The sequence below is a fragment of the Protopterus annectens genome, chromosome 8.part0 (assembly GCF_019279795.1).
Source record: "Protopterus annectens isolate FY-2018-M chromosome 8.part0, PAN1.0, whole genome shotgun sequence".
In the NCBI taxonomy this organism is placed as follows: domain Eukaryota; kingdom Metazoa; phylum Chordata; order Ceratodontiformes; family Protopteridae; genus Protopterus; species Protopterus annectens.
The window spans coordinates 1,309,510,558-1,309,523,464 of record NC_056741.1 but is presented as its reverse complement, the minus strand read 5'-3'; the positions used below and the strand labels follow the sequence as shown (position 1 = coordinate 1,309,523,464).

Genomic DNA, 12,907 nt, shown 5'->3' with positions numbered 1-12,907 from the left:
TTTAGTGTACTGCCACCTATGTGGTAATTCACGGGTACATGTTTTTCCCAAAGGGGATAACTATACATTTCTTGGCATTAAGCTTGAGCCCATGGCTCTGGCACCAAGCATGTTTCTGTAAGGCCCTTTTGTAGAATATCCACATCATTTGGGGATAATGGCTCCCAGTTTGCAGATATCTGTCAACTTGTTAGCCAGAATACCTTAGTGTTGGCCTTTACTTCAGAGAAGTAGATGCCAAACAAGAGCGGTCCCAGGACTGAACCCTGAAGTACTCCACTTGACACTTGTCTGGAATTGGATTTGGAGTTGGCTACTTTTACAGTGTGGGTTCTGTCAGTAAGCCAGCTGGCAACCCATTGAGTGATGTAGGGATTAATGTCCGGCTTAAGTTTAACTACGATTCCAGAGTGGGGGATGGTGTCGAAGGCCTTGGCGAGGTCCAGATAGGCTGTGTGGACCGCCTTACCCTTGTCCAGAGCTCTGGGGACTGATTCGAAGAAGTCAGTCAGGTTCAGAAGACAAGATCGGCCCTTCCCGAACCCAAACTGGGTGGGGTCCAGTGTTTGAAGGTTGCCAATGTCTTTGTTTATAAGTTCCACGATAATATGTTCCATGGCCTTGCAGATCAGGCTACTCAGACTGATGGGGCGGTAGTTCCCAGGATCCAAGGTGGATCTCCCCTTGAAGTGGGATAACTGTAGCTATGTGCCACTCAGTGGGCACAAAGCCTGAGGTGAGGCTATGATTAAATATGATACTTAGGTGAGGTGCCAGTTCATTTTGTAGTTCATGTAGTACAGAGCCCGGGATGTCGTCTGGTCCCAAGGATGCTGTATTCTTAGCTTTGGAGAGTGCAGTTTTTACCTGTGTGGCAGTTATTACTGGAATTTGGCAATCATTTGGTATTGAGATGGGCCCTTTTGGGGGTGAAATTGGCACTGAACCGATCTCTGCCAGGATAGTGACAATATCCTTTGGATCACTATATTTAATGCCATTCTGTTGTAGCTCAGAGCAGATGTGAGCATTGCCATTTAGATTCTTGACATTGCTATAGAATGCCTTGTGGTTCTCTTTGGAATCTTTAGCAATTTTATTTCCGTATATAAATTTAATGTAATACAAGTACCATACTAATTACATTCTGAAACTGGTAAAAAAAAGATAATTGCTTGTCATGCACTTCACTAACATAGAAATATAGAAGTTTTGTTATATTCTTTTTATAGCTGCTATGGTCTAGTTTCATGCTGGAATACAATGACGGCCACCACAGAATAGCTCTGAAAAGGTTAAATTCCTTTAAAGACTTTTGGCATACCTACAATAACAGACATACAAAGGAACAGGAGTGTGTCAAGAGTAAAACATCGAAATGCTTTTGTAGCTTCTGCTCCTAAGATGCATTCCATATCTGGGTATTGGCTGTGTGGCAGAGCAGGGTGTGTTACAGCTTTAAAATCTTATTTCCATTGTGCTATCTTCTTTTTGTGAAGCAATTCTCCTAAGCCATGACTGAAAAATATCAGGTTTTTATCACAGCACTACGCCAACTGACAAAAAGAAAAAATACATGCTCCTATACTTTTTTCCCCCTTTCTCTGTAACTTTATAGTGCAGGGCACCCAAAGCTTCGTGTAACACAAAGAATTATGAATGCAGTCATAACCATCTCACTTGCTCTCTGAGTCGCATCTGACTCCTAGATTGCAGGTAGTGGTGATTACTGACAGGGTCAGAGTTGTCAAGGCAAATGGGGGTGGGGGGATGGAAGTAGGTTCTCAGGTCATTCCTCCATATCATACATGCACGCATTCACACCATTGAGCAATTTAGAGTCCCCGATCCACTTTACTGCATGGTTTTGGAATGTGGGAGGAAACAAGAGGGGGCTGGGTTTGGCAGAATTGTTAAGGTTTTTACTTCTCAGATACAAAGTACAGGAATTGATTCTGACCTCTGATTATTCATTAGACTTGTAATAGTCTACAGACTGATAGTCTAGTATTTACCTAAAAACCCAGAGGAAATCCACATGAACACAGGAAGGACATGCACATAAGCTCAGAAGGCACCCCAGCCAAGAAAGAAATAAAATCAGAGAACCGGTCTTTGACAGTGAATTTTTTTTACATCCATTTTGCAAAGAGAATTGTATTAAAATTTTATCATAATTCTCCACTTAGAAACAGTACAATTATTTAAATTGTGTCAACATGATACACACTAGAAGACATTAGTCAACTGATTATGCAGATTTTTGTCTTATTAGTCATTCAGAAATGGTGAATGGTTACTTAGTCTGAAAATTAGAATACAGATATTAAATGTTAAGTGCTTTGCAATTTTTTTTTTGCTCTGATATTTTTATGGCTTACTTTTACTCTCCAAAAATATATGGTCATAACACAAAACATTTGAGTTTTCTTCTTGTTCAGAATAATCAGAACGGTGTTACAAATTTGCTGATACAGATACATTTTGGGGTCATGAACTGTTCTTGTTACTTACATTTCTTCCCAGTTTTTAATATTCCTTTGTAGGTTGTGTGTTAAGCGATTACAGACACCCTTTCAGCCAATTTAATTGCTTTACTAACTGCTCTTGACAGAACATGTTTAACACAAACAGAATGGGTGTCTAAAGTTAATTTCACCTTTAAAATGAACTTAAAATGTGAACACAGCATCTGGTGTGAAGTGATCATCTTGCCTAACTTTTTAGAAACATGGTAGTGTGCTAGGCAAGTGAAAAAGTCAAATGATACAATGGCAGGGGCATCATGCACTAGTTTTACATAAATACTCACATGTTCCACAGCGGACTTTTGATACTTAACAGCTTTAAGAAAACCTCAGAATATTTAACAATGAAGATGAACTATCAAAATGTGATAGTTTTGGTTTACAAAGAAGACATCTGAGTGATGTTAAAATCTGGTAAAGATGAAAAATGCAACAGAAAACAGGATTTGGGAAGTACCAAAGTAAAACACATGGGAAGCACAATTTAAAAATAAAGAATTCAAAGATGAAGCTTTACTAATAAACTAGTAAAATGAAGGGCATAATGAAACTTAAAAATGGAAAAGGATTTAAGACTTATGCGTTCTGCAGCTGCACTGAAATGGTTTCTCCTAAAAAAAATTTCAGGACTCTAAATTAGCTGCTGCATAAAAGTGGTATTAACATCTATATGTACCTGCACAGATGCTTAATCCAAGCCCCAAATCAGGAAAACATGGGAAGGACACTGACCTACAACATGAAATGCTTCCAGAGATCGGGACTGTCCCTTAAAAGCTGAACCTAACTCCAGCCAGATCGGTAGTCTTTTTAGGTGCCATCCTGGATTCCACAATGTCCAGTCCAGTCCAGCCCCCCCCCACCAAGGAAAAGGGGAAGCCTCAAGTAAAATCCTCCAGGACAAGGACGACAAAAATCAGATAATTTCTGAGGATATTAGCCTCATGCTCTCAGCCTTTTCGATAGTATCCTTGGCAAGACTACACAAGGAAACTTCACTGGTTCCTGCAGAACTCAAAGGAACACAGTCCCAGTACTATCCTGTGTAAGTGAGAATGCTGGGAGATGCAAATATGTATGAACAAAATTATTGCTTTTCAGGCAACCTGCACTTAGTCACACCTTGACCATGGATAAATCAGACCTAGACTGAAAAGGGCAACATAACTGCTACCTACATAAAACTGGAAATCTGCAAGAGACTTACTGTCCATTTCAGCATAATTTGTGTGTCACTGATGGCTTCTGTGTAGGCAATGTGAGGACCTGTAGTGGGACGTGTTGTGAAACGGTTACTGAATCCGGCAACTTGATATGTCCTCGATACAGTACTGTGAGCACTCTCACCATGACTGTTGATGGCAATCACACGAAACTTGTAAATTGCACCTGTTAAAGAAAAAAAGCAATAATATCACAACAGTGACAGTAACCGTCTATCAACTACTTCACAGTACTTAATAGTGGCATCACTCCGGCTCAGTGACAAGATCTTCTTCATTCCCCTGCAAGAACTATGCAGTAACACTACATTATCTGAAGACACTGACCATGCTGCTGCATCTACTTTGATGAAAGTGTTACATGTAAATGTGGACTTTGTGCACTGCTATGGCAGACAAGCAAGTGATGAAAACCCTGGGGGCTGTAATGACTACAAATGGAAAGGCACAGAAACGGTACTGATATGCTTCTATTCAAGAGAAAAGCCCCTGCTTTGCCTAGCTATTTTTATGTAACAGGCATTCATGAAATTCATAGATAATGTCCACTTTCCACAGGAAAAGCAAGGAAGAACAGACTGAATGATGATCATATGGAAGGACTACTCAGGAATATACTGAATTATCCACTGAGGCCTAGGAAAACAAGAGGTCCACAGTTCTCACTGAACCTAAAAAATAGTTAGGATCTCTTGCATGGCTGTATTCTGAAGAAATGTCTGCACCTCCTCTGAGCCAAGTTCTGACAGAGTAGGATATCAGGCAAGCGCTGTCGCAATATGATGCGATAGGACAGCGCATCTCAAAGGACTTGTAGTTTTTCCTGCATCAACTTCAGATGCTCATCAATTCCTGATGCAGATATGGGGACGTTCAAAGAGAGCTTCTACAATCACCATTTTGGTGAAGGTGGTGCACATAGCCAGGACATACTGCCAGTTCTGACTGCACATACAGCATCTCCCGTGGTACTATAAACTCTTCAGAACAGCACACCAAGTGCCCATGGCTGCCTGTGACTTCACGTGTTCTTTGAAGAATCTGTCAGTTAACACAACTGGCACACATACTACTCATCAACAAAATTTGCTGAAGATACAATATATAGGAAATATGGCTAAGTGCCTTCATGGCCAGAGTTAAGCAAACACTTGATTCTTGAATAATCCATCTGTCTCAGATCATGACATAACAAAAACTGGATCCCTTTTGTAACGAGCTTTACAACAACACACAAACAGCTGAAAGTAATAATTACCCTCAAGGCCAAATGCAAATTTCTAAAAAAGTATAAGGAAACACAATTGCTTACAAAATTAAACAAGTTATTTAAAAAAAAAAGGCTGTACCTGGCTCCAGACTACTAACTTCCACAGACAGCCTGGAAGGAGGAATGTTATCTGCAGCAATCAGCCATTCACTACTAGGCTTTACACGTCTGTACTCAACTTTGAATGCTGTGATTGGAGAGCCGCCATTGGCACGTGGAATCCATGTGACATACACGGACGTCTCAGAAGCTGCAGAGATGGTGGGGCGGTCTGGAGCTTCTGGAACTGCATAATAAGAGAGTATGATGTTGCGACTATACTAAAATGTCATTTTAAAAGTTCTAACAATTATTTCTGGGTAACTGATTCCAGTTTATTGTATTGGACCAGCTATATTCAAGTGCACAAACATTAAACAAATCAAGACAAATTGTAAGTCTGTTCTGCTTAAGTCACTCAAGGAATTACAGAAAAACATGTACATGAGGAGAAACATCCCCCATAACGAAAAGTAAAACCAACAAAGCCTAGAAATCAGGCTCATTACTCAACCACAGAAACACAGATTCCTATAAAATAGCCCAGTTGATATTACATCTTGTACAACTAATTCTGAATCTGACAAAATGACTACCTACTTTGTTTCAGTCATTAATAAGAAAGGTAGAAATGCCGATTACTATAGTGAATCAGTGCTCACATGAATTTAACTCACAGAACATCACAGTTCATAAAAAAGAAGCTATGCACTTACCATAACGTTCCATCTGTGTTGTTGCTTTTCATTTGTCTTCAACCTGTGGGAGTCAGATCTGGCAAGGATCCGGCTCAGCCTAGGGTTGCAACCTTTTAAGCGGGCCAAAGTGGGACATGGGGGTGTAGCCAATATGACACTGGCCACATCCTCTACCATGACTTCACCACAGGAGCGGTGAAGGAGATGCTGTTATGAGTACGACGGATGGCTGGTGGAGTGGCCAGTTGACTGGCTGCTGGAGTGGCTAGCTGACTGGCTGGCTGCTGGAGTGGCTAGCTGGTTGGTGGGAGTAGCAGCTGGATGGATGGTTGTATGGATGGCTGGCTGGCTGCATGAATGGATGGATGGATGGCTGGCTGCATGAATGAATGGCTGGCTGGCTGCATGAATGAATGGCTGGCTCACTGCATGAATGAATGGCTGGCTCGTTAGAGGAAAAAAAAAAAAAGGCAAATATCTGTCTTTTTTTAGCGGCTGTAGAAGCGCTTAAAACAAAGGGCTCCTACAGCCACGATCTTTTCAGGGCTCTTCCTGCCCCAGTCCCCACCCCTTTAATGAATTGCAGCCAACCACTGCATGAATTAAAGCACCCGGACCTAACAGGCAGCAGCTTTGCCTGCAGGTCCAGGTTGGTGACGTAACTGAATTGCCGTGGAAAAGCCGGAAGTAATTGCAGCTTTTCCATGGCAATTCAGTGCTACTGAAGTCAAGTCCCACTACTTTGCACAGCAGGCAACGGGATGAGGCAGCTCAAGCCGTGAGTGTCCCGCTGACAAGTGGACGGGTGGCAACCTTAGCTCAGCCGTATACTCCAGCATTGGATCTGAAATCAAAGCTCCTCCTCTACCCATAATGTCCCACTCTCCCTCCTCCCCCCAGATCAAGTTTGATGCAAAACAGCACCAACCCCTAACAGGATAAAAAACATTTCTACCCTGACCAAAATGGGCACTGGAGCACAGAAACTCAACTCCAGCCAAAAGGACACCTACAGCTGCCTCTGTCCAGTCCACTACACAGCCAAAAAGGGCAGGGAGGAGGGAGGGATGGTTGAAGACAAATGTAAAGCAACAACTCAGATGGAATGTTATGGTAAGAACAATACTACTTTATCTGAAGTTGTTGTTTTCATTTGATCTTCAACTTGTGAGACAGAGTCCCTAGCTACAACAACCTTGGGAGGCCATCATGGAAAGATGTTCTGGAGCACAGATGAGCCAAAAGATGCCCTGCTCCTGGAAAGAATATCCAGTTTGCAATGGGGAATAAATGTATGTGAATGGGACCAGGTAGCACCAGAAGAGATATCGTCAATAGGTACCCTGGACCAAAAAGCTGCAGAAGTAGATACTGATCTGGTGGAATGCGCTTGGACAGGACCCAGTAGAGACAAACCTTTGGAATGATAGGCCAGAGAAATACACCCAGAAATCCAATGAACAAGAGTAACCTTAGAAACAGACTTTCCCAGACGTGGCTTAGAGAAATACATAAAAAACTGATCAGACTTTCACAATCTTTTGGTTCTATGCAAACAGAAAGGCAGCTGCAATGTCAAATGTAATTTGAATTCCCCTTTGTTCTGGTAATTCGGGAAGAAAACTGGTAAATCAATAACCCGTTTAATGTTCGCTTCAGAAGCCACCTTCGGTCAGTCCTAAGAGACACTCTGTCTTTACGAAAGATCAAATAAGGGGCCCTGATAGACAACACCTGTAGTTCAGAAACCTTCTTGACAGAGGTAATAGCCACCAAGAAAACAGACTTTCAAGATAAGAATTGTAAATCAACAGTGGCAGCTGTTTCAAACAGTGGAGACACCAAGGCCTGTAAAACCAGAGTTAGATCCCAAGGCAGTGTGGGGTCCTTGTTAGGAGGCTGAAAAAGAAAAGTACTCTTCAAGAACACTTTGCAAAGCTTAGACAAAGTCAAGAAAGCTGAATTCTCACCCACATGAAAATTAACAGTAGAAAACCTAGCCCCATTATTAAAAATATGAGCTAGAAAATCCAAAATGGCTGGGACTAGAGCTGTAAATGACTCAAAATCATGCTGAGAAGCCCAGATTGAAAAACGTTTCCGCTTACTGGAAAAGATCTTCCTAATGGAGGGCCTTATGAGCTGCAACCAAGATCGTTTTGGCAGCAGAAGAGAGCCCGGGAGTCTTGGCCATTAGGGAAACTGGAGCAGTCAAGCAGTGAGATTCATTCTGACTAAATCTACGTGAGGAAGCCCTGATGGGTGCATGATCAGATCCGGTTCCATATCCAGAGTCCAGGGAGGCCAGAATGGAGCAATGAGGATGACTGAGCTCTTCAACCGCTGTGCTTTCGGAATAAACTTGGGGATCAGGGGAAGTGGAGGATAAGCATAAATAGACCAGAGGGCCAAGCATGTACTACAGCATCTTTGGGCGACTCCCCCAGAAGGAGGATCAGAATGAAATACTCGCTGCACTTCGCATTGGAAGGAGAGGAGAAGAGATCACAGCAAGGATGGACTCACTTTTGGAAGATCATGTCCACTACTGATGGATTAAGAGACCACTCGTAAGGCATCAGAATAGTTCTGCTGAGCCCGTCTGCTAGAATGTTGGACTTCCTTGGAATGTATACTGCCACTAGAAAATGGTCGGAAAAGAGATCACCCACTCCCACCATCTCATGTCCTCATGGCAAATGGGATACAATCTGGTTCCCCCGTTTGTTGATGTACCAGACTACTGACAAGTTGTCTGTCTGGATGGCAATCATCCTGGTAGGAAGAAAGGCATGGAGAGCTTACAATGCCAAAAGCACCACCCTCATCTCCACAACACTGATATGCAGCCTCATCTCCAGGGAGGAGCATGTGCCTTGGACTGTCCATCCCAATGCATCTCCACCTGAGCAGGAAGGCATCCGTGGCCACCATGATCGAGGGGGAAGGAGGAACAAATGGGTAGCCTAGAAGGAGGTCCAGGGACTGAAGCCACCACAGAAGAGTCTCAGCAAACCCAGGACAGACAGACTGCATATGACAATGGAAGGTCGAGAAGGGACCACTGAACTGCTAAGGTCCACTGAAGAATCCTCATGTGAAGGCTTGCGCTTGGTAGAAGGGTGATTGTGGCTGCCATGGACCCCAACGCCCAAAGAACCATGCCTGCAGGGGGAAGATGGGTCTGAAGAATAGACTTCACGTGATACTGAAGTGATAATAACCTGTCTGGAGACAGAAATACCCTGCCCTGTATCGTATCTAAATGAGCACCTGAGCCGGTACCAGCTTTGACTTGGCTAGATTGATTGGGATGCCCAGGGAAGGGGCTAGGAGAAGAAGACAATCCCTGGCTTCAATCAGTCAATGCTTAGAGGGAGTGGATAGGTGCCAATCGTCCAGGCTGGGAAAGACCCGAAACCCCTGCAACAACAGGTGAGCCACCACTACCGCCATCACTTTGGTAAACACTCAGGGGGCAATGGTGATTCCAAAGGGGAGCACTCTGAACTGAAAATGATTGGCTCCCACCCGGAAGCAGAGGAACTGTCTGGAGCATCTGTTCATGTTCACATGATAGTAAGTATTCTGAAGGCCCATCGAGCACATTGTCGTTCATCTGCAGAAAGTGCAGAATGGACTGTAGTGTGACCATCCAAAACTTTGTCTTGGCAATGGACAGGTTCAGGGTAGAAAGAACCAGGATGGGTCTCAAGTCCCCCATTTTCTTTGGTACCAAAAAGAACTGGAATAAATGCCTGATTCAGACTGGTCTGAGGGGATGGGCTGGATTACTTGTTTTTTTGAGCAACCTGGCAATTTCTATGGCTGCCTCCTCCTGTTGACAAGGTGGAATGTCTAGGAGGTATTTCATCAAAGAGGGAGGATGAAAAAAGTGCATGAAATAATCCCTGGATATGATTTGCAGCACCCTTATCGTGATGGATTCCCAGGCTGTTGGGTGCAAAAATAGACACCCTCTAACTGCCTCTGGAGAACAGCAGTCGGGCAATCCCTCATAATTGCTGAACAGGTCTGCCAGAGAATGAATCAAGAACCTTGGTTTTTCAGACCCCCTCTGCCATGAGGGCAGTGTCCATCAATTACCCCTCTGCCCTGGGGGAAGACTGGGCGTGAGCATCCTGGGTAAAGCCCTCAGACTTCTGAAACCACATCTTCTTGACACCCATACTAATTCCTCGAAAATGATCTTTGCGGAGTACAGAAGCAAATCCCAATGGCAGACAAGGTCTTCCAGTCCCTCTCGCTCTGCGTAAGTGTGTCACGAACAGCTTTGAGAAACAAGGTTGAACCGTCAAAGGGGGCTTCATGATAGATGCCCTGTAAAGTTCCGAAAAAGCACAGAGCCGGAGCCTAATGGCAACTCCCATCCCGGCAACCCTAGGGGCACCCTCATTCGCATGAGAAAGCACAGCCTCATGAATATGTGAGAAGTGGCAGTTAGGGTGGCCATACGGGAGAAGAAAACCACCTTCTGCTTTGCTGACATGGACGCCATGGCATACACAGAGACCTCCTTAACCAGGTCCCTTTGTAGTCTGCTAACATGTGCCAAACAGGTGAGTGCATGCAGAGCAAAGGAGTACATGCCCACTTCCTAAAGTGGTCCATCATCCTACACTCACTGTCTGGGGGATGGACAGAGGAGCTCTCTTGGGCTAGGTCCTTCTTGGTGGCCACTGCAACCAACATGGCATCAACTGGGGAACCCTTTGACCAATGGGGCCTGTCTGAAAAAGCATTGAGCATACTGTCTGGGGGCTTAGGGATGGGCTCAATCATGTCTGGTTCCTTCCATGCCCTGCTAGAAACAAGATCCATCAAGGAATCTGCAGGGGGGGGGCACCCAAGAAGTATAAGTTCCTGTGCCAAACGCTTCCAGGAATACAGACTCATCAGGGTTGGGCTTGAGGGTAGACCACTCACCTCTCTGGCACAGGCTTTCCATGATGCCCCAAAAAAGAAATCGGGGAACTGAAGGGAACCCTCCCCTTCATCCAAGTCTGTATCATCAGTGAGAGTCCAAGGGGAATCCAAGTGCCTTCTCCTGCACGTATGCCTCTGAGGAGCCTCCACAGAGAGAAACTCTGGGGAGGATTCAGAAACTTCGGGTGGATTCCTGAAGAGGAACCTCCTGGGACGGTCTGGCAGCAGGCCGTCCCTAAGGGGGTAGGACAGAAAACTTCAGCCCAGAAACAGAAGGAGCCAGGACAGAATGAGGACGAAAGTAACAAGGCTCTCGAAGGAGCCGAGAGGACCCTCTCCACCACCTCGAATGGCAAAGGAAATGGACCACAAAAGGTAGCATAGCCGGAGCTGAAACTGTCCTCATCAGAGCGTGCTGGGCCGCCGAGCAGGGAGTCAGAGCTTCCCAGCACCAAAGCCCAGAGAGGGCCAGACAACTTCGAAAGCCTCGCATTTGACACCAGCCCTGCGGATGAGACGCCAAAGCTACGGCTACGAGACTCAGTCCTCTCTGTTGACATTTGAGCTGAACAGCTCAAGGTAACTATTGGCACTGAGGCACCAGGAACCATCGGTGCCGATGCCTCAGTACTTGAAAACCTCAGACCCAAAGACTCTGAAGCCGAAGGTCGGATTGGAGAAGGAGATCGGGAGGAAATCAGACTGCATGCTCAGGGCTCTGGAAGGGGACGAAGCAGGCAAGACTCCCAGCTGAATCTGGGCCCAAAGAAACTTCATCATCATCATGTCGACCTAGACTTCAGACAGACTCCGAGTGGTCCGGACAGAGGAAGCTACCAACTTTGGCTGGGAATGGTGCCGAGGGGGAAGGTAGAGGCAGGAAACTTAGCCCGAGAACTCTCTGGATCCACGGAAAAGTGAAGGGACCGGAGCAGTGGTGAATCCCAGGATAGCTCAGGCCTAGGCTTGGCGGACAGTTCAGCCGAGGAAGACCGCTCAGGAGCTCTCATCCTCAGACGATCCTGTACCTTGTTTCTGACCTGCTCTCCATCCCCAGGCTTCCTGGCCAGAGTTTGAGGTCCAGAAGCAGGGGTGGCAGGAGAAGAGGCCTCGGTGGGTGGAGAAAGTAGGCCCTTCAAGATAAGCTTATTCCTACTGTCGAGAAGTGCATGGGGGTTGAAGCCCATGCAAATCAAGCAGGAGGAATCAAGGGGGGAGGACCCGCAAACATATCCCTCACAGAGTATGGGCACCCAATGGAGGAATATTATGCCCACACTCCATACACTTCTTGAACCACGGCTTTGGAGTCTCAGGCATGGGGACAAGAAATAATTCAGGCAGACACACACACACAAAAAAGAAAGGAAAGAATGAGAGAGGATAGCAGAAAGAGTTTTTTTTTTTTTTTACTAACCAAAACACCCAAAGCGGGGATAGGAAGACAGAAGAGAAAGGGTAGGTAGAAGTAGAGAATATCAAGATAAGACCATAGAAAAAGACTTACAAACTACTGCAAAAACCTTGGAGGAGATTGGACCAACTGCAATCCATGCTGTTCGAAACGAGTGGCAAACCAGATATCAGGGAGGAGGGAGAGCGGGGCATTATAGGTAGAGAAGGAGCTTGAATTTCTGATTCGAAGTTAAAGAGTACAGCCGAGCTGGATCTGTGCCAGATCAGAATCCCACAGATTGAAAATAAAATGAAAACTTCAGATCTGACTTTAATAACTCTTCTGGAGATATGTTACAGCACAGGCGCCATCAGGTCCAGTGCCTCAGCAACATTCAGTCTCACAGGTACTTGTAATCTATCAGAGTTGAGCTTTCCTTAGGTATTGACAATACCCTTGGCTTACCCACAGGAAAAAATAAATTTAAATAAAAGGTCACATACATGTACTCGAAAAACCTATTAAACACAGATACTTAATGATCTATTTTTGTTAAACATGCTGCCACAAAAATACTAAATCAGGAAATAATGCTTACAATGCTTTCATATGTGTTTAAGAGTCTAAGAAAATCTGGTTTGCCGCCCCCCCCCAACCGCTACTAAAGAAAAGGTGCAACAGCCTAGCACATCACAAAGGAAGTCTGTCAGTCATAATCAGGGACCACCAACAGTGAGGGAAGAGAGGGCAGACTATGTAAATGCTGGAAAACTACAGTCATTCCATCAGATCCATTTTAGGTGGTA

General features: G+C 44.8%; 1 protein-coding gene across 2 annotated transcripts in view; it reads right to left on the bottom strand.

Annotated features, from left to right (window-relative positions):
- Nucleotides 1–12,907, bottom strand: part of CDON (cell adhesion associated, oncogene regulated) — a 717,042-nt gene that overhangs the window by 137,423 nt on the left and 566,712 nt on the right. For both annotated transcript variants that reach the window (XM_044080828.1, XM_044080827.1), the window contains exons 12-13: nucleotides 5,101–5,307; nucleotides 3,736–3,917 (exon numbers count right to left, since the gene is read on the bottom strand). In XM_044080828.1, the coding sequence (XP_043936763.1) occupies nucleotides 3,736–3,917; nucleotides 5,101–5,307 (389 nt within the window). The remainder of the gene's footprint in view (nucleotides 1–3,735; nucleotides 3,918–5,100; nucleotides 5,308–12,907) is intronic.